Source organism: Mus pahari, chromosome 5 (assembly GCF_900095145.1).
Source record: "Mus pahari chromosome 5, PAHARI_EIJ_v1.1, whole genome shotgun sequence".
In the NCBI taxonomy this organism is placed as follows: Eukaryota; Metazoa; Chordata; class Mammalia; order Rodentia; family Muridae; genus Mus; species Mus pahari.
In genome coordinates, this window is record NC_034594.1 from 113,498,390 (window position 1) to 113,525,775 (window position 27,386).

At 38.3% G+C, this 27,386-nt stretch overlaps 1 protein-coding gene across 2 annotated transcripts in view; it reads right to left on the reverse strand.

Annotated features, from left to right (window-relative positions):
• The window catches only part of Crb1 (crumbs cell polarity complex component 1), a 171,646-nt gene that overhangs the window by 138,039 nt on the left and 6,221 nt on the right, over positions 1-27,386 (reverse strand). For both annotated transcript variants that reach the window (XM_021198249.1, XM_021198250.1), the window contains exon 2: positions 4,495-5,073. In XM_021198249.1, coding sequence (XP_021053908.1) covers positions 4,495-5,073 — 579 coding nt within the window. The remainder of the gene's footprint in view (positions 1-4,494; positions 5,074-27,386) is intronic.

The window sequence follows — 27,386 nt, forward strand, 5'->3', positions numbered from 1 at the left end:
CCCTGGCTGTCCTGGAATTCACTCTGTAGACCAGGCTGGCCTCGAACTCAGAAATCCTGCCTCTGCCTCCTGAGTGCTGGGATTAAAGGTGTGCGCCACCATGCCCAGCAGTACCATACACTTTTATAATGGATCTTCCAACCTCAATAGCCTAATCAGTAAATTCCCTCATAAGCATGGCCTGAGGTTAATCTAACCCAAATCATCCATTACAGATGTGCCTGGAAATGTGTATGCTAGGTGACTCCAGATCCTGTGAAGTTGACAATGTACCAGCAACACCAGCAACTCGTGCCAGGTGCACATTCTGAGCCTTGTCTCAGATCAGTGGAATCAAAGGCTGAATTTCCATGACCAGCTCTTCAGGTGAGTTTGCTGTATACTAAAGTTTGAGAGCCACTGGTACACACTGTAAGTTCATGAAGTTGGAACTATCTCTGGAAATTACATGTTTTTCTTAAAGGTATCAAAGTTTCTCTGAATAAAATAAGTGTGAAAATATTCTTTGAAAAATGGTGACCTTTCTTCCTAATCACTATCATGATGGCCTTTCCCTCTTACGCCCAGGATAATTCTTCCAGGTGAGGTCCTGACCTTTGACACCAGGATTTTTATGCTTTCTAAACTATGAACTAAATTCAGTTTTTAAACATGATATTTTTGTATATTTTTTATTTCTAAAATAAAAACATATCTTGTGCTTAAAAGATGAGTTTAATGTGTATCTTATATATGAAAATTAAATATGTGTTTTCTTATTTTGAATTAATTTATATACTGGAGATCTATTTTAATTTATTCATTTGTCCATCCTTTCATAATTTATTTTTTGTGTATATATTTGTGGCATATGTAAGTGGGTTTTGTATATCTGTATCCATAATGTATAGGTGTATTAAGGCTAGAAATCAACACAGAGTACCTTCCTGAAGGCCTCTTTATATTTTTTTGAGACAGGGTCTCTCACAATATCAAACAATCACCAATTGGCTATCTATGCCCACCAATAAGGTATAAGGAGGTTAGGATTAAAGACAAGAGCTTTGAACTGCACAGACTTATAACTGGGTGCTACAAATCCAAACTCAGGTTTTCATGTTTGCTCTGATAGGCACTTTATCAACTGAGCTATCTCCCCTGCCCTTCAAAGATTTATTTTTAAAGGAAGGAACTGAATATTTTCATATAGATTCCTTTCACTGGAAATTTCAACACGTTTTTATTAGATTTTTCTTATCCATTTGGCCTTTTCTTGCCATACTACAAGCCAGTTTTCTAATATTGCAAGCATCTTAACGGAAAAGGTATACACTATTAATCTGGTTAATTTTAAGGAAGCTCTCAATGACATAAGTATCTATTGCGTAAACTTGAACTAAAAAGAGACAAATGATCCAAGTTATCGTCCCTTTCAGTATGAAAGCTTTCAAAGCTTACTTTGAACTTCAGTTGTAGCTGTTGCGTATGCAAACAGACTCTCACCTGGAGCTTCGCTGGCATGGGTTGAGCTCATTTTTTTTGCAGTCAATGAGTCGCAGCTCATGAAGTACAACAGGGTGCACAGAGGATTCATGCAGTGTGAACCCTCTCCACGTGCTGTGGCTCTTTCTCCTCTCCCACCTCTCTGTCTTTTTAAATTTATTTCCTTTTCTTGCTTTTGCTGCTCAGAAGCACAAGGGCTTTTTGTCCACCCTGTAAACGCAGTTCTTTCTGATCACTCTAAATTCAGATGTGGCATGCAGTAGCTGGGTCACTGTAACACTTTCCAAGATTTGTTAGAATGTCTAGAGTCAGGGACCTCGAGAGCATCCATGCTCATTGTCAGGCTCTTCCTTTCCCTCATCAGCTCTGGCTTTCCCCTTGATTTTACCCATCTTCACTGGGACTGTGAGTAATTGGCATAGAGTGCTATAAGCTCAGGTATTGTTGGGATATCTATGAAGTAAATCAACCACAAAAGTCTCTAAATTAAGTTCATATGAGTTTAATTTCTGGCTCCCATCCCTGGATATTTTTAAAATTATCAATTAAATTTGACCCTCTGAAGGAAGGGTCTGAACATTTCTGTTTCACATATTTCTGGGTAATTGGTATTCAGGGATGGGAACCAAGATAGGCTACCAGAACGCAGGCTGTTGTATTTCTGCAGGTGATTAATGAAGGATCCTTTGACCATATCCTTGGAGCTGAGCAAGCCTAGCCCAATAATGGCAGTCCTGATTCTTATGGCCTTATGTTTATTTCATGTAACCTCTATTTTGTAATTACACTTTAAATATGGTATATAAAAAGCCAAGGTATAAGACTTTGCCTGGTTGCTTAGCCTTATGGGAACAACATCATGAGTTTTATGATTTTATGAGTGGACTTATGATTGCATTTCTGTGTTTTACCCAGCAAAGAACATTGGCTCTTTTGAGCCTAGAGCAGACACCTTGTTACCCACAGTAATAATACATTAATTGTGAAGAGAAGTCCATTGTTGGTTAGCATCTCAATATTTTGAATATACCCTTAACATAGGTTATTTCTACATTTTGACTGTAGAAAAGATTTCAATTAATGTTCAGCCCCAAATAGGAGGTTTATTTCATCCCTTCTAAATACTCAGAGAACACGCAGGAGGGTTGAAAAGCAAGTAGTTTCTGAAAGATAAGGAGAAGGGATGCAAAAATGTCACCTTCTGGTGACAGAACTATTGGAATTACAGACTCACAATTGTTGGGAAAGCTTTTACTGGGTCAGCAGCCAGGCAGGGACTACTGAGCCATTTGGTCCCAATACAGCAAGAGTGGGGGTCATCGTCTTCATTTCCACTAGTGACCCCACCAGATGCCAATGAATTGTTCAGCTCCAATGTACCCTGACATGGCCCTAGTTACACTAAACAGGCCACAAACCAAACAAAAAGTCATGAATCCTAAAAGGGACGTGGTAGGGAGAAGAAAGGAATAATAGGGATGGGAGGGAAATAAAAATGGCTGGTTGGAGAGGGTAGTCAGAATGCTTCTGTATGAAATCATTAAAATTGTATTAATTCTGGAAAATGCAGACAATATCATTGACACATAAGCAATCAATGTGACTGTCATACCATTATCTTCTCTTTCTAAGAGATGAAATAGGAACTGGTTTTGCTGCTGTTTATCTGTTAGAGCACATGTCAGTATTAGAACCCAACAATCTGTAGCCTGCCTTCTTCCTAATAGATCACATGATATATTGGGGGCAGATAATGGATGACCTGTCTGGTCCTGAAAGTGGCTCCTTGAAGTTCATGGACCAAATCCAAAGGTATTTGTCACCTTATCCATCAAGACACATATTTACTGTCTCTCTCTTTTATTTTCTGGTTATGAGAACACTTAAAATTCTTTTTATGGTTGGTTGAAGTACACACTATTATCAAGTTCCTATGCAACAGCACCATCCCATTTCTCACCTTGTACTCAATTCCCAGCATCTCCTCCTTCCTTATCCATGCTCCACCTTCTGCCAGTCCATGGAAGCCACCATTGTATACCCTATTCCTCATGTAATCTATTTTGGATTCCACTTTTTTTTTGAGACAGGGTTTCTCTGTATAGCCCTGGCTGTCCTGGAACTCACTTTTTAGACCAGGCTGGCCTCAAACTCAGAAATCCGCCTGCCTCTGCCTCCTGAGTGCTGGGATTAAAGGCATGTGCCACCACGCCCAGCTTGGATTCCACTTATGAGATTGGCTCTTCATGCCTGGCTTAATTCACTTAGTATAATGTCTTCTAGACTTAATGATGATGCTTCAAGTACAGAACACAGGTACCCAAGATATACATGGGATGTTTCTCAACATTTCTGATCACCAGAGAAATGCAAACTGTGATCTTATAACTGAGATATTGGTCGTGTTCAAAATCATGAATAACCGTAGGTGCTGGGGACGGTTTTAGGGAAATGGAACTATATTTTATTGGTATATTTTGGGAAACACTATGGAAGATCCTCAGAAAACCCTGGCAATTGGTTTACCATGTGATCTAGTGGCACTACTACTGAATGTATAGCTAAAAAAAAATAGGTATTTTAAAAATACCTATTGCCTTCCATCATTCACTAAAGCATGATTCATAATACCATATCTTGTGATATGGTAGCAGCCAGCATCCATCAAATGATAGGTTTTATTTAAATAGGGCATCTGTACACAAAGGGTACTATTTAATGTTTGTAAAAACTGAGTCTAAGCTTCTAGTTATGTAGACCTAATGAAGGAGCAGTACATACCAGCTCACAGATTCAGCGAATTCAATAGAGTCCCAGAGATTTTAACTAAAGCTTGCTCTCTAGTTATTAGTACGTTCTAGAACTTGGCTATCTTTATGAGTGATTAGACATATATTGTATTGAGAATGAAAATAAGAATATATATATATATATATATATATATATATATATATATATATATATTCTTAAATATGAAAGGAATGTACAGGGTGCAGATGTAATTGCACTTACCAGAATATGCTTGAGGACAGACACAAGTATATCTTCCTATCTCATTGAGGCACACAGCCTCATTCTTGCAGGGATCAGAAACACATTCATCCACTTCCAAGTCACAGTGCCTGCCTTGGTATCCAGGCACACAGAAGCAGGAGTAGCCATTGATTTCATCCTGGCACATAGCCCCATTGTGGCAAGGGCTAGAAGCACATTCATTGTGATCAGTCTCACAGAACCTTCCAGCATATCCAGGAGGGCACATACAGACAGGCTGCTCAGGGTCTTTATGGCAGGTGCCTCCATGTTGGCAGAGGCTCCCTCCACAGGAATTGGTGGCAGTTTCACAGGTCAGCCCGCTATACCCAGGAGGACACTGACATAGGAATCTCCCTTCCCCTGGAATATTTACACAAGTGGCAATTCCTTGGCAGGGACTGGAGAAGCAAGGGTCTTTCAGATCTTCACAGTCTTTGTCCAGATCACTGGCTGTATCTAAGCAACAGTTGTTGTCTTGTGGAGAACGCTTACATGTAGAATTGTTTTGGCAAGAATCTGAGAGACACCTGATATTGTTTTTATTGCAAAATGAATCTAAAACAAAATAGAAAATATCAAGATTAAGTTTGCAAATGGTTGAGGATAAAATTACAGAAAAAGTTTAAATGTACTCATTAGTGAAACACATTATGTGATATACTGGAATATTGATTTTTAATTCTCCACTTATCCAGAAGTTTTCTATACTTGTGATTAATAACCTAAGATAGGAGCTAAGGTGATGCCTCATCCAGTAAAATGCTTGCCTTGCAAGCATGAGTGTCTGAGTCCAGTCCCCAGAGCACACAGCTAAAAGGTCAAGTTGGATAGCAGACACTTAAAATGCCAGCACTGGGCAGCTGGATCCTTGGGAATGACTCACAGGCCAGTCATCTAAGCCTAATGGTGAGTATGAGGATGAAGAGAAACTGTCTCAACAAAGGGTGAAGGCTAGATACCTCAGGAAGGACATTGGAAGTTGTCTCTGCCCACATCCACACTTGCTGCACACAGGCACAAAAATAAATACACAGTGCAAACACACACACACACATGCACACGCACATGCACACGCACTACACACACACACACACACACACACACACACACACACACACACACACACACACAGCAAAATTAACTGAAGGATTCTTCCACCTGTTCCTTTCCTCTGTTCTAAGTGCAGCCAGATAACGAGAATGCTGTCAATCTGTTCGGCTACTGAGAATTATGACACTCACCTTCTCTGGTGTAACACTTTAGGAAATATTAGGAGATCACTTACAAAGCCATCTGTGGAAAAGTTGCCTAACTGAAATACCTATTGAAATGAACCCTACTTCTTGATTTATGATTGAGTGTTTTTTCAACATCTCTATTTTATGCTCTAAAAAGCAAAGCATAAAAACAAAACAAAACAAAACAAAACCAATAAAGCCTTAGTCATCCAGTGGGTTCCACTGTGCTGACCACCCTAGGTCTTCACACACAACGTTTCTCAAATAGTTACACACATTTCACAGGTTAAAACAGACCAGGTCCTACTGGGGATATATTGAAGTCAAAGGCTTCAAATTTTATTTTCCTGAAACTGTTCTAGGGATCTATCTTTGAAAATACAATTGGAATAATGGCCCCAAGACAGCGTAATTCTTTGGCCTTCTCTAAATTGATTGGATGTATTTCTAATTTATCTTCTGAAGCATTGCATATTAGATATGGAGGATATTAGAACATCTTAGAACTCCCAAGAAGACTGTGTATGAGGATGCCTATAACCCCAGTTCTCAGTAGATGGAGGCAGGTCTTGATTTAAAACCAGCCCGTAGTATGTAGTAAGACTGTGTCATACACACACACACACACACACACACACACACACACGCACGCACACACGCGCGCGCGCACACACACACACACACACACACTCAAGAGGAACTCACTGATAAATCAGAATTATATGCCTAGCTATACTACTTATTCAACTGAAAGAGAGGAAAACATTTATGTGCTCACAGACTCAAACTTTACTTTTTTCCTCTTTCATTTTTAAGATTTTAGAGGACCGTGAATGAAAATGGCAGTGAAACCAAGAAAGAAGACATTTATTCTAGGAATTCTTGTCAGTAATCTAGCAAGATAACGACAAGCAGATTTTACTAAAAGAGAAATCCCAGAACCCCAGATGTGCCACCAGTATCAACATTAAGCAGAGCGAAAAGTGTAGCCTCAAGAGGGATATGTCAGAGAAGAAAAACGTGGAGTTCTCTGTGTAGGGGGACAGCAAAGAAACACACCCACTCTAAAACCCAAAGCAACTTTTACTGCTGTTAATTTTGGAGAACACTGAAAGCTGCACAAGAAAGAAAATGAAGTCAGGGTAGGTTGGTAAGTGAAATCAACACACAAATAAAAGAGAAAATAGAACTGTCTTGTAGGATAATAATACTTTACTATAAAATAATATAAACTGCAGCAGATCTTGGGAGTAATAGAGGTGTGTGTGTGTGTGTGTGTGTGTGTGTGTGTGTGTGTGTGTTTGTAACCTGCTAAATAATTTAATCAATTTTGCCACAGTAGGATGACAATGTTTAGTTTAGTTTAGCTTAGTTTAGTTTAGTTTAGTTTAGTTTAGTTTAGTTTTGTGACAAGGTCTCTCTACACAGTCCTGGCTGTCCAGGAACTTGCTAGTTTGAGGCTGGCCTCAAACTCACAGAGATCCACCTGCCTCTGCTTCTTGAGTGCTGAGATTAAAGGTGTATACAGCCACACCTAGCTAGGATACCAATATTTTATGTCAGTATCTAAAGATGAAATAAACATTTAGGGAAAAAATGAAAACGAATTTGTTAAAAAGCACTTCAGGGAGCTTTTCCTGGTGCGTGCGCCTTGGGCATGAGAAGCAGGTGGGCGTGTGCTTCATCAGAACCCAGGGATTTTGAGAGGATTACTGAAGACAAATTTAATAAAGTAATTGCAAAGCAAACCAGGTGTATGTAAATCCATACCCTGTCTTCCATTGTTCTGTTTCTCTGTATATTTTTAAGTGCTTGTAGTCTGTGTACAAGCCTCACACCTTCCTGGTACCACTGACACTGTCTATGACATAGTGAATGCAGTATCTGTGAATTTATGAACATGTGCCTAGATGCTAACAGGCTTTCTCTTAGGTATAGTTCAGCATATGTGTGCTGACCAATGAGACCAAATTATCTGTCAGAATGAAAGGTCCACTTTTCAAATTTATAAAATAACTTCAATTTACTAAATGTTGTTTGGCATGATCTCACCTAGGCAGGCCCTGGACTCAGACTCTTTCTGTCTTCACTGCCACAATGCTGGAACTATAGGCATGGGACGAAAAAACAACAACAACAACAACAACAAAACTGATTAAGTAATTTAATAAGCAGCTAGGGAAAACATAACAGAGGCACAAACACATGATGGGTGGCCATGACTTAAGGATCATGGCCATTCCAACATTTCCAAAATGCTGGAAAAAAAGTCACATGTGTTATGCCTTGCACATTTCATTCTCTCAATGAAAAAGAAAGTGGCTTTAATAATGAATGCCAGGCATGGTGGTGCATGCCTTTAATCCCAGCACTCGGGAGGCAGAGGCAGGCGGATTTCTGAGTTCGAGGCCAGCCTGGACTACAAAGTGAGTTCCAGGACAGCCAGGGCTACACAGAGAAACCTTGTCTCAAAAAACCATAATAATAATAATAATAATAAATGAAATATTAATTTTATCATTAATAGAATAAGACTTAAATTTATTATTGGGATTTTGACCCCAGGGAAAATGGGCATAGAGAATTCGGTTTTCATGTGAGCTTTCTAACTGAGAGTGGGAAATTTCACTGGGTGTTTAATGTTCAGAACAAGTCAGAAACTACAGCACCTTCTCCTTGCAGTAAAGTTCGCCATCTACTGGCAGTCATAAGAAAATCATCTTCCTTACAGAACTTTAAACTTTTCCTTCCTTCCTTCCTTCCTCCCTCCCTCCCTCCCTTCCTGCCTTCCCTCCCTCCTTCCTTCCTCCCTTCCCTCCCTCCTTCCCTTAGAGAACAGATTTCTAAGGGATGCTCTAGGTTTGCTGTGGAATAACTTTGGAAACATGACCAGGCAGTGCTTTCTATTTTAATTTATCTCACATTTAACCACACCTAAAGAGGAGATAAACACAGGATTTATGATTCCAAAGTGTGATTATCCCAACAGTAGGCAACAAACAGTATTTGGTGTTTTTTTTAAATAAAGAAGATTAAATATTTACTAATGAGATGCTGCTAAAATGAACTGAGAGGTTTAAACATGTTGGCAGAGTCAAGCCTACATCAATAGGTCTAAGAATTTTAATTTATGAAAATGAGGGCATTTGCTGAATTCTCCTTAGCCTAGATTTCTGCAGAGAATGAAACTCTTTTCTGGTCTGGGCTGGGTAGGGGTTGGTACAGGAGGGAATCACATCTTTATTCAGGACGTAGTCCAAATGGCTTGCACATGGTACGTAGTGAGTAGAAAACTATTGAATAATGAATGAGTGTAAAAATAGCTGAATTCTCATTTAAGGCTTACTATGAAATTCTTTCTTTGACCTCTTTTGGTAAAATGAAGCAGAACAAATCAGCAGAAGAAAACCACTCACTTTGATCCATGGTATGGGAGAATCCACATGGAATAGTTGAACTAAGATGTAGATGGATTCTTTTAAGACAGTCCCTTCCCCCTGAATTTCTTCTGCATCCTAAATACTTGGCATTCGCTCTCATATATGCTGTTATCACTATACATGTTCATGGTCTCAAATACCAGTCTGAGACCAATATTATGTAATGGTATGAGTACAGACGTATGGATAGATCGATTGAAATATTGGTTCAACCAACGTCTATCTCTGTGATTCTAAGGAAACTGGTCATCATCAGTTTTATCATTAGTGCCTCAGTTTCTTTATTTTTAATAGGGATAACTAATAGTCATGTGTACAGCATGTGGCCGAATGGGTTTTGGATCCTAGGCTTACATGTTGGTTCTACTACTTATTGACCTCTATGGTTTTTCTCATGAAAATACTAATATGCCTCAGGTTTCATTTCTGTAAAAATGGCACTATTCCATAATATAAAACCCCTAACAGTGCTTGGCATAAATGAGCATTATCTATATCTTACTAATAGCAAAAATGCTATTAGTATTTTTGCTGTTTTTATCCCAAAGAACAGAATTAATGATATACATGAAGGTCCTTGGAAAAATGTTAGCCACTGAATAGGGTTTTTTTGTTTTTGTTTTTGTTTTTGTTTTTGTTTTTTGAGTTTTTAATCAGTACCATTTGCTTTACCATGCAAGGTCCAAAGCTCAAACACCTTAGGATCCCCTCTGTTAACGAAAGAAATTCAATTTACATAGTTGATGCCTGATAAATCACACTTCAAGGAACAAATTCAAGAAAGATGACTTTATGATATGCAAAAGAGTATTCTGTGTTTTGAGAGTTCTAAGAGGTACAGGCTTATTGCTACTGTTATCCCCTGAAAACTAAACATCATATTCTATCTAGGCAGAGGCCTGAACCTCCAAACTTACAACTGTTAATTCACAGGCAAACCCTGATGTGCAATTTCACTGCTCCAGCTGGGGAGACTGTGGCCAGAATTCACTGGTGACATCTGCACCTCAGAGTCCTATTCTATTATCACTTCTTTAGAGGGCCCATAGGAAAGTTTAAAAACTTTCTTATGAATATATTTTAAATATAGATTTGAATGCTTTGCATACAATAAGAATTTTGCTAGTTTTTTTTATATGTACTTTCTGATTATTAACACCACCATAGATGAAATCAAGTCCCTTTCAATCCAAAGATATTAATATTCCCTGGACAACAAAAGCATCTAAGATTCCCCACTATGTAGCTTGGACACCTAAGAATAGGGTTGGACTGGGTCTTTGTCTTGGGCATCCATCATGCCCACCTCACTATGCATCGCACGGTTCTTGTCTTGGGCATCCATCATGCCCACCTCACTATGCGTCACACGGTTCTTGTCTTGGGTATCCATCATGCCCACCTCACTATGTGTCACACGGTTCTTGTCTTGGGCATCCATCATGCCCACCTCACTATGCATCACATGGTTCTTGTCTTGGGCATTAATCATGACCACCTCACTATGCATCACATGGTTCTTGTCTTGGGCATCCATCATGCCCACCTCACTATGCGTCACATGGTTCTTGTCTTGGGCATCCATCATGCCCACCTCACTTGAGATGCCTTCCAACTTCTATTAACCTCAGAAAATGATTAAGTAATGCAAAGTGTGAGCATCACTTTTTTTAAAACTAAATGTCAGTTAATGAACATTTTAATAAGGTTCAATCATGTTTTTTTGCCATCAGTGCTGGGCTCTGATCTTATTATAACCGGTGTATACTTTAATAATAATAGAATTTTGCTAACAGAATAGACTTGCAGTTTATTATCACCATTACTTCTAGTAAACCAAGATGGGGATTGTCACTGTATTCAACAAAACATCGACAATAGTATTTGCTGGATTTGGCAGGACTACTGCACACATGAACACAGAGCAGCTGTAACTGCATAAGCTAAACCGGCCAAAACCAGAGCATGGGTGGGAGAAGGCCTCATGAAGCTTTACCCCTAACTAGAAAGTTATTGGTAGTTGATGGTTGTTGGGGATGGAATAGTAAATTTTATTTTGGGATATGGCCCTAGGAAGGCTACCTATACTCCAATAGCTGGTTCTACACCCATACATATAAGGCAGAACTATGTGAATTAAGTGTGTGTTTTTTTGGTTTTTGTTTGTTTTTTTGTTTTTTTAAGGAGAGAGTACAAGATGCTAGTCAAGAAAAGTGGTCATCAGGATAGGAATTAGAGAGGAGGAAATAAAAAGGGACCATATATATACATATACATATATATTTTATTTTTCAGGATATATATACATATATATATCCTGAAAAATAAAACATCAAACTTAAATTAAATGTCATTATTAACATAAAATGTCTCTAATTTTCTGGTTCCTTAGGATCAATGAATAAACCTATCTCTTCATTTACTTTCTATGGAAAGATTATGGGATATGGAAATGTTACATTCCTCTTATAAATGGGGAATTTTCTAGAATGTCAAAGTACTTCACTGGTTTTGTGTATTTTATATGTAGTAGGACAGAATGCCAGGGGACTTCAAGACATTTATCTGAAAAAAACAAACAAACCTCAGAGAGGAGTAAAGATCCATGAAAAGAAACACTGAAAAGGTTACTTCAACCAGTTCTTCCAAACATCCGTGTTCCTCTGAAACACAGAAAGTGTTGCTAAGCTTGAGCTTTAGCACCGTTGGGCTGAAGCCTGACATTTGCTTTTCCAAGAAACATCCAGCTGCTGCTGTTGGCGGAGAACTACTCCGCAGCAGCACATGCTTGTTCTACCTCCGTCTATCAGAAGATGAATGTGAGCCACGTATGCAGTGAGCGGTCTACTCACTACATTAAAAGCAAGCCGTGGGGCTGTGGAAATGCCTCAGCAGACGAGGAAGGCACCTGCTGCAAAGCCTGATGATGAGGTGTTTCTCTGACACACACATGGTGCAATGAGAGAACCAACTCCCTAAAACTATTTTTGCAAGCCATGGTACACACACACACACACACACACACACACACACACACACACACTAAATGAGTAATATAAAAACACCAATTGTCAAAATTAATTTTAATATATTTAGTGTAGCCAAGTATACCTAAAATATTTTCATTCCAATATATAATTACTTAGATCAAATGGTACCATTTGCATTTTCTTTGAAAGTGTACTCTACACTTTTAGCACACTCCAGCTATCAAAGCCACATGTGACTAATGGCTGATGCCGCAGACAGGGCAGCTCTTGGTGCTCTCATGTATTTGTGGAAGCAACTAAGCCCTAGAAGAGTCATGCAGTATAATCACTGTGCATAAGATGTTTTTCTCTGTAATTTAAATGTGTTCCTTCATTATTATAGTAACTACAATTAAGGCATCTCAGTGTGCCCCATGAGAGTCATTTGTAAGGTATCTTCAAATAGTGTACATCCTCAGAAGCCCTGGGCAAGGCATGCTGTGTTCACATCTCCCATATTGCTGCAGTCTTGTGGAACTCCAGCTGGAACAGTCCCAAGACTTGTTGTTGCTAAGATACATTGTAACAGTCATCTAAGTATCCTCATTGGTTCTTCATTTCTTTGCAACTAAAATATTAACTCTATAAGTTCAAGTATTAGGCTTTTTCAGTGTATCTGTATATATGACCTATGTATTGAGTTGGGATTGAACACTATTTTATTGTCCCGTGTGTGTGTGTGTGTGTGTGTGTGTGTTACATGAGTGTGTACATGCATTGATAGCATGTATGTGAGCACAGATGTGTAATGGTGCATGCATACATGAATGCATGTGCTTATAGAGGCCTAAATTTGCCCACCAGATTTCCACAAGGGTTCTGGGGATCTGAACTGTAGTCCTCATGTTAACTGTTTGGGTCACAAGTGATTTGACCACTGTGTTGTTTCCCCAGTCCCCGATTATGCATTTTGCACGCTCCCATGTGTCTTGAATAGTTCAGAGAATACATGCTGATTGTTTTGCTCTTCTGGCTAATTGGTTTCCCTGGGGAAATTGGTTTTGCTCACTTTCTGGCCCACTACACTTGAACAGAGAGAGGCTGATTGGCTTCCCTCAGATCTCTCGAAGTTGTGGTTGGCATCTGGGGAAAACCCGGGTTACTGTGGCTACCATCTAACTTGGAAGCCACCCTGAATAGATTTCTTTTTCTTTATTCAGCTAAAAGCTCGCTGGCACTGAGCACGACAGCTGCGAAGGCACAGTGCCTCTGGTCTGCATATGAGTTGGAGGTGTTTGAGTGGCTCCCTGCCTGGCGTGCTCTGGCACATGCTCCTCTAAGCAGGGCCTTGGTGCACATGGACATGCCTCGGCTCTTCTGCACAACCTCACAGTACACATGCAAAACAGGGCTTGAGCTCACAGGGAACCTGTTTGGCAAACTCTACCCAGAAGGGGAAGGCAAGTGCATAAGTAATGAATTCTGAGACTGCGTTGCTTAGCATGAAACACCAGGGAAAAGGAAATGCTGATGTTTGAAAACTCCCAGGGAAATGGAGGGGTACTGGCATACGTGTGAGAGCTGGAAGACACTGTCTCATATATGGGATTGGCAGCTTGACTGAAGAGAAAGCATAAAGACTCCATTCGGGGTTGGGGGTGGGGTGGGGGGTGTGCATAAGGAGCACATACCACAAAAGTGCCTGATCTTAAACACCATGGCCGTGACCAGCTCTGTTTCGAGGGCATGCCTTTGTACTTAATATGTTTTTCGAGTTGATGGGAAAAGGAGGATAAAGTCCAGCAAATTCCATATCTGTAAACTGATTATATGAATGGAAGTTTTGTCTAACACTAGTATTTAAAGTGATGTTTTGAAAATGAAGCCGATTACTCTTCGCTGTGTATACCTCCTAACTGACCCATTGAACTGAAAGCAGCAAAGCCTAAGTCCCACCTTCTTTAACGGATAGAATGATTACATTTAAGCCTTATGTCATTATTTTTCTTAAAAGTTGTATCCAACCCACTACCAAGCAGCAGTCCTGGGCCTTGTGCCAGTTCTCTATCCTTTGAACACTCACTTAGAAGCTCTTGAATGATGCTTATTTATGAGTGAGATAGTTCCTTTATTCCGTTCCATCTTATTTTCTTTCCCACGCTAAGGTAACTTTGGGCAAGGTACTAAACTTCCCTTTATAACATTTTACTGAGTTATTAATCAAATAGAGATGGGCCATCCATGATTTAGAGCATTTTGAATGATATCACAAAATTTGCAAAGTTAATCTGCATAGAGCAGAAGTCTCTCCACCTATGGCAGAGTACACTAGCACAGCCATTGGTGTGTGTGTGTGTGTGTGTGTGTGTGTGTGTGTGTGTGTGTGTTTTTCACTACATCAACCACCTTTGGAGACAATCTATGTGAGAGTTAAAAGGTTTTCCTACAAAGGCTATTAGAAGTTTTCCCTGTGTTAGTGAATACTATAAAATGGGTCTGGTGGGATGGCTCAGTGGGTAAGGTGCTAGCATCTTAGCCTGACCACCTTAGGTCAATCTGGAATGCCCATACAATGGACAGGCAAAACTGACTTTCGCAAACTGACTTCTGATCTCCACAGGCATGCTACACTCATATAAATCACAAATAAGTAAATGAATATGTAGTGAAAATTTGTATCTTTCACAAATATTCTGTATGTTCTAAAGATATTTTCTACGTTTTATCTCAATTTTATTTGTAGAAATAAAGTACAGATGCTATAGGTATCCAGAAGTAAAGGAGCCCAAAATACCATCACCTCAAGCCAGGATTGTATAAACTAATTGATTGTTTAAACCTCAAAACATTAAAGCGATAATTTCAAGGTTCTGTCAAATAAACCATGTGTTCCAAGAAAATGCCAATCCTAGGTATAAACGGGTTAAAAAAAAAAAAAAAAGAAAAAAGAAAAGAAAACCCACGAAGAATCCATTTGCCTCTGGTCCATTTCAAAAGCACCCTATCATGTTGTTATAGAAACCACTTGCAGCTGGAAATCCCCCATCATGATTATTGCTATAGTAACCACTAAATGACAAGAAGCTAGTCTTTCATCCATTTGCCATCATCCCCTTTCCAAGATGGTTTTGTTCCAACGTGTTGCTGGAGACAGAAAAGAAAGAGTAAATTTAACGAGGACAGAAACTGGGTGGAAAGTGCCCAGTCCAAGCAATCACTAGGGCAGTGGAGTCTCTGCACTTTTCAGAGAAAGAGTCCTATGACTCTTGAAACAAACTTTTAAAATTTTCACCCAATCACATGCTTGCTTGCTTCTATTATTTATTTAAGTTTAAATTCAGAGTATTTAAAATATTAAATGTATTTTTTTTACATTTTAAAATCATCCTTTAAATACATAGAAAAATTTCCAGTAATACACCTTTGCCTAATATGGTCTCTTATGTGTTTAACTTGCCAGGTTAGATCATGTTATATACATAAGATTATCTCTCATCATAGTTCACCACAAAATATTATGGTGTTCTAATATGGCACCATATTGAAAGTCAATTTCTGACAATCAATATTTAGCTCACTCATTTATTTCCCTCCAGGTATGCAAAGTTTAAAATGTAATGCAGTGTTCAATTTTAGTAATCTTGTATAAAAATTATTTAGGTAATTTTTTTTTTTTGGTTTTTTGAGACAGGTATAGCCCTGGCTGTCCTGGAACTCACTTTGTAGACCAGGCTGGCCTCGAACTCAGAAATCTGCCTGCCTCTGCCTCCTGAGTGTTAGGATTAAAGGCATGTGCCGCCACGCCCAGCTAGGTAAATGAAAGTAAACATATGGCCAGCTCATCTATCTCTTTCTTTCTTTCTCTCTCTTTCTCATCTATCTATCTATCTATCTATCTATCTATCTATCTATCTATCCATCCATCCATCCATCTATCTATCATCTATCATCTATCTATCTATCTATCTATCCATCCATCTATCTATCATCTATCTATCTATCTATCTATCTATCTATCTATCTATCTATCATCTCTATTTCCATCTCGATGTCTCTCTCTGCCTTGGACTTCATCTCTTTGTATGATAGATCACCTTATATGTTGCTAAGTTGCTTTTATTTGTAGACATATATCCAATTCTGACTTTGAAAAGATTAAAATCAACATGAGGAGAAGATATTGCAATGACACCAACAAAATGTAAGACATATTAGCTCAGTAAAGGTCATAGACAGTGTCCCTGCGTATATTAAAACCAACAGTCCAAGCACAATGGATGGGAAAACATTGTTGCCAATCAGAGGCTTTTTTCCTGGATAAAATCCGCAGCTTACCTTCAAGATAATCATCATAGAATATCTACAGAAAGATACAACCATCATCATTTTCTGAATACTCTATTTGAGGAAGAATAACCTATATTACTCAAGTCAGAATAAAAAAGATTCTGGAATCCCTGAAATACAAGAAAGATACTTGGAAAAAGCTGGGGAACTTGACTCACTGCATTTGAATATCTCTTTTATTAATCCCATTCTTCAGAAAATCCATAATATGTGTGGCAGTTGAAGACAGTGCTTCCTTTTTTGGCTGCTGCCTTCACCTGGGAATTTGTATTTATGGGTTATATTTCAAATTGAGGACCTACATGAATATTAAATTAAATACTGACTTGGATATTGGTCTTGAAATGTGTGGGGTTTTGTACGAACCAGTTTTCTTTGCTTCCCACATGCTTGTGTTTGCTTTGTGTAGGAATAGTTTTAAGGAAATTCTCCAAAACTGTTTTTTTTTTTTGAGGGGTGTTAACATTGTATTTTAAATCTACTTAGAATTACTTCAAAATATTTGCTATGATCAAATAATCAACACTACACATGAGCAAGTAGACATTTTTGTGTGAGATCAAAACTAATTTTATCCATTTTGATTACGACACCCAGGTGACATGTTTTTGTGTGATAGTTCCAACCAACTTTCCTGGCCATACTTGCTGTGGCCCTAGATCACATATAGCCCTTGCTCACACAGATATGATTTTAGGACAGACCACTTGGCATTGGATAAACAGTTCTGGGACTCATTCCTGGGAAAGACTGATTCTTTTCTGCCAGCAGTCATTAATACATTTTTATATCAGATATCTCTGTTCTGTTGACTAAATCTGTAAATTGGAAATAAAAGCACAGTTTTCAAGTGATTAACATAAGAACTAAGTGAGTATGTTGAAAGAGCTTGCCCATATCTCTATCACAACAGAGTTATTTAATATATTAGAGCTCTCTCTCATCACGTTTAAGATATTTAATTTGTAGGGCTTAGATTAAAAAATAAAGGTTGAGATGAGAGGAAAGCACCACAGTATATTATAATCATGTTATGAATTTGCCCCAAATTACTTAATAGCCTTGTTTTTTATAATCATATTTAATAAATGATGTTTTACCTAGAAACAACCAATATAAATTCAGCAATAGAGCAACCAACATAGATGCAGCAAAGACCCACATAAGCAGTTGCTACAGAAGAAATGCCTTCAAGACCCTTTAATGTTAAAAGTAAGAAGGTTCATGAGCATGGAATAGCAACGACCTGTCTTTGTTATTTCTCATGAAGAACCAAGCCCTCTACAGAATATGCTACCATAGGCTTAAAGGACACAGAACTGAAAGACAGAGATAGACAGGCAAAACATAAGGAAGCTGCCTGTTTGTGGGAGGAAAAGAGAAGCCTTAGCCGGGCATTGTTGTACCTGTCATTCACTTTCCTGCTAATTGACACACACCAAACATATTTTATGAACCTTCCTGGCTCTGATTCCCAACAGAGAGTCTATATATTAAACCAGAAAGCTGAAAGAATGTATGGATCTTTTATTATAACCTTTGATCTTCATATGCACATAGTACTTTTTTTCAAGGTCTGACAGTGTACAGAAGTGGTTTTGAGCTAAATTCCACATATTATTGGTAGAAAGAATCACATACAGATGCTTTGAAAGGTTGTTGGTGTCAGCCTGGAGGATGCGTATCTTCAGTGTTGTGGGCAGTGGGGTGTCATTGTAGGTTGATAACTGTGTTAATTGGTGAATAGAAAGTAGTTTTTGAAACATTTATTTATTTATTATTTATTTATTTATTGTATAGAGTTTTAACTTACAAATTTTACAAAATTGGAGTTTGAGAACTGATAGGAAATGACATTTGTTCTATTGAAGTATTATAAAGTATGAATTTCACATAGAATGTATGATTTTTGGAAATTAAGTATTGACATTGAACAAGCAATGAATTTCTCTGCCCACCCACCACCTACTGTTTTTGCCAAAGGAAATTTGAGTTCTTTTTGGTTTTGTTTTCTTTTAGTAATTTACAGGGAAAAGAACCTGCAAGATAATATTCTGATAGCACATTTCTCTTAAGAATTTCAAGTATGTTGTCTTGGTTAAGAACGCATCTTTTTCCCAAGCTTACTCAAAATAGTCACATATTTTATTTTTAAAATGTATAATTTTTTTACTGTTTTGACTGTTTTGAATTTTATTTAGATATAGTTAATAAATTATTAATGTATCTAAGGTGAATACTATCATTCTTTAATATATGAATTTATTATGAAATGATCACCACCATCTAATTGCTGATGTGTGTGTGTGTGTGTGTGTGTGTGTGTGTGTGTATTTTTTATTTTACTCACATAGGAGTGTGCTCGTGTGTGCTGTGTGTATATATGTATGTGTGCATGTGAGTGTAGGTGGAGAGGGCGTTTCATCTGGCCATTTCTTGTCACCAAACAAAGCTTCCATCCACTACTGGAACTGGGTTACATCCAACTGAGTTGTTAGCCAAAGGGGTCCCATGTAAGTACCAAACCAACCACAAACCTTTTGACCTATACTGCTGACCTGCCTGCAAAATATGCTAGGACAATGACGGCACAATGCTCAAGGGTGTAACCAAGCAATGTCTGATTTGACTTAAGGCCCACTCCAGGAGACGGAACGCAAACCTACCACTGCTTAGGTGACTATGAACCGGAGATTAGAGAGACCAAAGACCTAGGGTAAAACCAAATACTACAGGTCTTAAAATATACAGAAATAAAATTAGTCCAAAGATATTTTGTTCTACTCATAGAACAGTGCCCTTCATCAGAGAAGCTTCCCCCTCTTACAGCAGATGGGGACAGATACAGGGACCCGCGGCCAAGGCGGTACACGGAGACGGAGATACCACAGCGCACACAGCTCTAAATGGGATGTCTCCATCAAATTCCTCCCCTCAGAGATCAGTGATTCCTGAAGAAGAGGAGGCAGAAGGATCACGGGAGCCAGAGGGGATGGAGGACACCAGGAGAGAAAAGCTCTCCATGTAAACTGAGTAAAGTTCATATGAGCTCACAGAGACTGAAGCAGCAAGCACAGGGCATGCACTCGTCTGTACTGGGTCTTCTGTTCATATATTATAGCTTTCGGTTTCCTACTTTTATGGGACTCCTCTGAGTGTGTGAGCAAGTGAGTCTCTGCTTCTTGTGTCTTCTCTTGGGCTCCTTTCCTTCCGCTGGTTGTTTGTCTTGTCTGACTTCAATGTGATGGCCTTTGTTTTGTCTTATTATATCTATTTTATTATGTTTTGTTATTATCTCTTAAAGGCTGTTCTAATGGAAGACAAAAGGGAGTGGAACTGAGCGAGAGGGAGAAGGGCAGAACTGGGAGAAGTAGGGGGAAGGGGAAACAATAATGAAAATATATTATATGAGGGAAGAATTTATCTTCAGTAAAGGGAGAAAACAATCACATTAAAAGAAAAACAAATTCATTGTCATGACTTTGACATTAGGAGGAGAAACAAACAAACAAAAAACCACTAAGAAATAAAAACCTATGAAAAGGAAAGAATATAAAAGCACAATGTACCTGAAATTTTGAGCACATGAAGGTGATTCTAAGATGAAGGTGATTCTAAGAGGTAAGCTCATACCACTGAGTGGCTACATAACACCTGGGGCTATCTTAGCATAGTAACTTAATGGTACAACTTCAAGCTCTAGAACCAAAAGGAGAAATCACACCCAAAAGAAGTATATGTTGAGAGATGATCAAACTCAGGGCAGGAATCAATGAAATAAACAACAACAACAACAACAAAAACAACAACAAGAAAACCAATACAATACAAAGGTTTAATGAAACAAACAAAAATGGTTCTTTGAGAAAAATTAATAGGATTGGCAAACACTTAGCAAAATTAACTAAAAGACGAAGGGAAGAGATCCAGATCAACAGAATTAGAGACAAAAGGGGGACAAACACCCAGGAAATCATTAAGGACATACTTTAAAAACTTGTACTCCACTAAGTTGGAAAAAAGTCTAAAAGAAATGAGTAATTTCCTCAATAGGTGCTACCTATCAATGTCAAATGGAAAGCAGTGATTAAAAGCATCTCAGCTGAAAAGCCCCAGGGCCAGGTGGTTTCAGTACAGAATTCTATGAGGCTTTTAAAGAAGAAATAAAACTGATGATCTTTAAATGTAGTCCACAAAATATACACATGTGGAAGAACATTTTGTTTTATGAGCCCATGGTTTTACCTGATACACAACCATATAAAGACCCAACAAAGGAAAAGAATTGCAGAGCAATAGGCCTTATATGCATGGATGCAAGATTCTCAATACAATATTTGCAAGGTGAAACCAAAGATACATCAAAAAGCAAATCCATCCTTGATCAAGTAGGCTACATGCCACAGATGCAGATGGCTCAACGTACATAAATCTGTAACTATAACCCACCCTAAAAACAGACTGAAAGACAGAACAATGTTACCATCACACTAAATATAGAAAGGTCTTTGACAAAATCTAACACCGTTTTATGATAAAAGTCCTAAGGAGAGGAGGGATAAAAGGAACATACATCAAAATAATAAAGGTGATTTACACCAAATCCACAACTACCATGAACCTATATGGAGAGAAAGTCGTCAGAGCATTTCCAGTAAAATTAGACACAAGACAAGGCTGCCCACTTTCTCCATATCTATTTAATATAGCACTTTAAGTGTTAGATAGAGCATTAAGTCAACTGAAAATGTAAAAAACATAGGATGAAGTACACGTAGGTTTCATTTCTCATTTGAAAAGTATTTATTTTAAACAAGAATGAGAGTCCATTTCAATTAAAACAGATTTATGTTTATTAACAAAGAATCAGAGACAAGGAAACAATTCCCTCAAATAGGGTGTCATTTCAACAGATATTCTTACTTTAATGAATATATAGTTAACTTATGTTTTAGTGATTAGGCTTACTTGTATAGAGTTAAAATTCTCTTAAAAATAAAGAAAGAAATTAAAGACATTTTAGAATTCAATGAAAATGAAGACACATAATGCCAAAACTTATGGGACACAATGAAAGCAGTGATAAGAGGAAAATTCATAGCTCTAAGTGTGTCCAAAAAGAAACTGGAGTGAGCTTACACTAACAGCTTGACAGCACACCTGAAAGCTCTAGAACAAAAAGAAGCAAATACACTCAACAGGAATAGATGGCAGGAAAGAATCAAACTCATGGCTGAAATCAACCAAATAGAAACAAAAAGAACTATACACAGAATCAACAAAACCAGGAGCTGGTTCTTTGAGAAAATCGACAAGATAGATAAACCCTTAGCCAGACTAACCAGAGGGCACAGAGACAATATCCAAATTAGCAAAATCAGAAATGAAAAGGGAGTCATAACAGAAACTGTGAAAATTCAAAAAATTATCAGATCCCAATACAAAAGTTTGTACTCAACAAAATTGGAATATCTGGATGAAATGGGCAATTTTCTAGACACATACCAGGTGCCAACGTTAAAATGCGATCAGATTAAACCATCTAAACAGTTCCATAACCCCTAAAGAAATAGAAACAGTCATTAATAGTCTCCCAACCAAAAAACAAAACAAAAAACAAAAAAAAACAAAAAACAAAAAACAAAAACAAAAACAAAAACCCAGGACTAGATGGGTTTAGTGGAGAATTCTATCAGACCTTTAAAAAAGATCTAATACCAATACTCTTCAAAGTATTCCACAATATAGAAACAGAAGGAATACTACCCAATTTGTTCTATGAAGCCACAATTAAACTTATAACTAAACCACACAAAGACCAAACAAAGAACTTCAGAACAATCTCTCTTGTGAACACTGATACAAAAATAATAAAATTCTTGCCAATCGAATCTAAGAACACATCAAATGATCATTCACCATGACCAAGTAGGCTTCATCCCAGGGATGCAGGAATGGTTCAATATATGGAAATTCATCAATGTAACCCACTACATAAACAAACTCAAAGGAAAACAAAAAACCACATGATCATTTCATCAGATGATGAAAAAACATTTGACAAAATTCAACATCCCTTCATGTTAAAAGTCTTGGAAAGATCAGGAATTCAAGGCCCATACCTAAACACAGCAAAAGCAATGTACAACAAACCAATAGCCAACATCAAACTAAGTGAAGAGAAACTTGAGGCAATCCCACTAAAATCAGGGACTAGACATGGGTGCCCACTCTCTTCCTATCTATTCAATATAGTACTTGAAGTCCTAGCCAAAGCAATTAGACAAAAGGAGATCAAAGGAATATAAATTAGAAATGAAGAAATCAAAATATTACTATTTGCAGATGATACGATAGTATATGTAAGTGACCCCAAAAATTCCACCAGAGAATTTTAATGCAATCCCCATCAAAATTTCAAATCAATTCTTCATAGAGTTACAAAGAGCAATTTGCAAATTCATTTGGAATAACCAAAAACCCAGGATAGCAAAAACAATTCTCAACAATAAAAGAACTTCTGGGGGAATCACCATCCCTGACCTCAAGCTGTATTATAGAGCAATAGTGATTAAAAACTGCATTGTAAGGGTACAGAGACAGGAACGAAGATCAATGGAATAGAACTGAAGACCCAGAAATGAACCCACACACATATGGTCATTTGATCTTTGACAAAGGAGCTAAAACCATCCAGTGGAAAAAATACAGCATTTTCAACAAATGGTGCTGGTTCAACTGCCAGTCAGCATGTAGAAAAATGCAAATCGACCCATTCTTATCTCCTTGTACAAAGCTCAAGTCCAAGAGGATCAAGGACCTCCACGTAAAATTAGATACACTGAAACTTACAGAGGGGAAAGTGGGGGAGAGCTTCGAACACATGGGCACAGGGGCAAAAGACACTGTCAATAGGACAAAACAGCAACCAACAGATTGGGAACAGATCTTTACCAATTCTATATCTGATAGAAGGCTAATATCCAATATGTACAAAGAACTCAAGAAGTTAGACTCCTGAGAATCAAATAACCCTATTGAAAAATGGGGTACAGATCTAAACAAAGAATTTTCAACTGAATAATATTGAATGACTGAGAAGCTCTTAAAGAAATGTTCAATGCCCTTAGTCATCAGAGAAATGCAAATCAAAACAACCCTGAGATTCCACCTCATACCAGTCAGAATGGCTAAAATCAAAAACTCAGGTGACAGCAGATGCTGGCAAGGATGTGGAGAAAGAGGAACACTCCTCCATTGCTGGTGGGATTGCAAGCTGGTACAGCCATTCTGGAAATCAGTTTGGCGGTTCCTCAGAAAATTAGACATAGTACTACCTGAGGACCCACTAATACCACTCCTGGGAATATACCCAGAAGAAGCTCCAACATGTAATAAGGACACATGCTCCACTATGTTCATAGCAGCCTTATTTATAATTGACAGAAGCTGGAAAGAACCTAGATGTCCTTCAACAGAGGACTGGATACAGAAAATGTGGTACATTTACACAATGGCGTACTACTCAGCTATTAAAAACAATGATGAATTCTTGACATTCTTAGGCAAATGGATGGAACTAGAAAATACCATCCTGAGTGAGGTAACTCAATCACAAAAGAACACACATTATGTGCACTCACTGATAAGTGGATATTAGCCCAAAAGCTCCAAATACTCAAGATACAATTCACAGACCACATGAAGCTCAAGAAGAAGGAAGGCCAAAGTGTGGAAAACAAAATACTTACAGGAGCAAATATGGAGATAAAGTATGGAGTAGAGACTGAAGGAAAGGCCATCCAGAGGCTTTCCCACCTGGGGATTCAACCCATATACAGTTCCCAAACCCAAACACTCTTGTAGATGCCAAGAAGTGCTTGCTGACAGGAGCCTGATACAGCTGTCTCCTTAGAGGTTCTGCCAGAGCCTTATAAAAATACAGAGGTGGATGATCAAAGCCAACCACTGGACTGAGCACAGGGTCCCCAGTCAAGGAGTTAGAGAAAGGACTGAAGGAGTTAAAGGGTGTTGCCACCCCATAGGAAGAACAAAACATCAACCCACCAGATCCCCCAGAGCTCCCAGGGACTAAGCCATCAACCAAGAATTACAGCTGTGTATGTAGCTGAGGATGGCCTTGTTAGGCATGAATGGGAGGAGAGGTCCTTGGTCCTATGAAGGCTAGATAGAAGCCCCAGTGTAGGGGAATCAAGGGTGGGGAGGTGGGAGTGGGTGGGTGAATGGATGAACACCCTAATAGAAGAAGGGGAAGGGAGGATGAGATAGGGGGTTCTGGGAGGGAGGGACATCTGGAAAGGTGATAGATAACATTTGAAATGTAAATAGAGAAAATATCCAATAAAAATTTTAATAAAATCCTCTTAAAACAAACAGTCATGAATAAAACAGAAATCGTTGGAAAATGTAAGTGAAGAAAAGCAGGTTAGCAAGTAACACAGAAAAAGGCTGACATGAACACGAGGTCCGTGTGCATTAGCCTGGTGTCCTGACAGCAGAGAGAAGAAGGGTACATTCATTTGCTCACTAAAAGATTACCCAGTAATCTGCATGAAGAGGAGCTAGAAGGACTTAAAGGGAGAGTATTGGAAGAAAGTGTTTCCATTAGTAGACATGAAAGAACAAGGACCCAGCAAATGGTCACCTGGGTTTTACACATCTGATACCCAAGAAATAAAATCACCAGAACTCTGTACCCATTTGCTGTGTCTATTCAAACTGAGATTTCCCTCTCTCTAACACACACACACACACACACACACACACACACACACACACACGAGATGGGGGGCAGGAAGAGACACACCATACCAGGAAGGAGTATAAAACCTAATTCTGAGCCAAATGCCAAATGCACTTGAAAATACTTGTAGGATAATTTTCATGACCACAACATAAAATGTATTTAAAATTTTTACACTAAGAAAAAAATTAAGAGGTCAATTTATGTAATCAATATACAAAAGACTAAATGGCTAACCCTTGAGATATTGGACTGGCAAATATTTTTATGAAATGAGAAAAATAAGTATGACAAGAAAGCATATATAATATCTATATTTTATATGCATAGCTGAGTGATATGTAAACACATTATAAGCTATTTAGTATATATAAAGTATAAACTGTAAAATGAAGATTTTCATTTTTAAACAAATGTAAATTATAATACAGTTATATGGTAGCACACAAAGATAAATAGTATTTTATTTTTGTGATTTGTGTGTATGTGTGTGTATAAGATGTGGTGCCTGTGTGTGTGCCATGGTATGTGCATACAAAGTATAGAGGACAAAGTTAGGTACCTTCACCTTGCTTTTTGAGACAGGCTCTCTCACTCTCCCTAGAGTTATTGGCTAGAATAGTTGGGTGATAAACCCTGTGGATCTTGCTTTCTCTGCCTTTCCCTTTCTAGAGTTATAGCCACGTCCACGTTCACATGGGTATCAGAGAACTCAGTGAGATCCACCTACACAGCAAACACTATCCCCCCAGATGTAGGTATGATTTCAAAGGCAAGCATCAGTTATAAAGGAAACATGGAGCCACTGAACTTCAAACCTCTGCTAATAAATCAAGGGACATACTAAGTAGCTGAAAACCATATGAGCTGAGAACATATAAGCAAGTCAACTTAACAAAAGAGAAAGACAGTAGGAGTTCAAACATTCTAAAGTGAGCTCCAAGAGAGACTGGAGCAAACAACCGGGATGGTGTGCAAAATGATGTATCTCAGACTTTACCTAAAACCACGTGATCTGTGAAATGTCAAACTAGAGAGGTTCCAAGAGTTTTGACTGTAATAGGTAAACTTAGAGAAATACATACAAATATATATCATAGCAGTCAAAAACACATTTACTTAAAATGGAAATATTTGATTGTTCATTAATAAATTCACTAACTTTACATAACTAATAATGAAATGTCTCCTAGGAACATTACGTAACAGGCACTCAGCTTGATTTTAAAGAAAAGTTTACTAATGGGAGAAAAACAGAGAGCTGTGGAACTGCAGCCACCTGTGAGACGAATTCTAGCTGAGAAAATCTACAGTCCAGTTCTAGCACAGACCGTTGCCCATCAGAATAAATAATAAATGACTTTGAGAATTAGAATTTTTTACAATATCTGGGTTGTGAAAACCATTTATTCCTAAAGCTCATGGTCTTTGGAGTTTTATCGCAAGTCACAAATGAAATTGTCCATTAAATGTATAAAGCCTCATGGTATTTGAAAGTTTACTCAGAACTCATGCTACTGGTGACGAATATGTGACACATAATCTTTCATACTTTAGCTTGAGCAATGGGTTGCTACCTACAGGTGGAACCTAGTCACAAAATTGACTCACGACTTTCCCACTGAATCCCTCCCCTTCAGTTGAATGATTTCAGTTGCCCATTATATTCATGTGAATGCTTCCCTTCTTAAAGCCAGAAGTCTGGTATTGACTCCTCATACTTTTTGATACCAGGGAACTGGGTTCAAGGGAACCAAAGTTTTAAATAGTTCAATCTACCAATGTTTAGGAAGTTTATATGGCATTTAAATCACACTCCTAAATTCTGACGGCATGAACAATGGCTGTGTGAAAACTATTCATATTTAAGAAAAAAGAGATGCCTGCCGTCAGTTGTGCTACACAGCTGGGAGCATGCAGAGCGCTTGATTCTTCCTGGTGGGTGCTTCAGATATCCAGACCTTCACTGGCACCCGTCACCAGGATGGCTAGAATGGCCTCACCAGGATGGTGGTAATGGCCTCACAAGGATGACTGTATTGGCCTTAGCCATGATGCTTTCAGAGTCGTCTCCCTATTAATAACCCCAAGATATGATTTTCCATGTTCT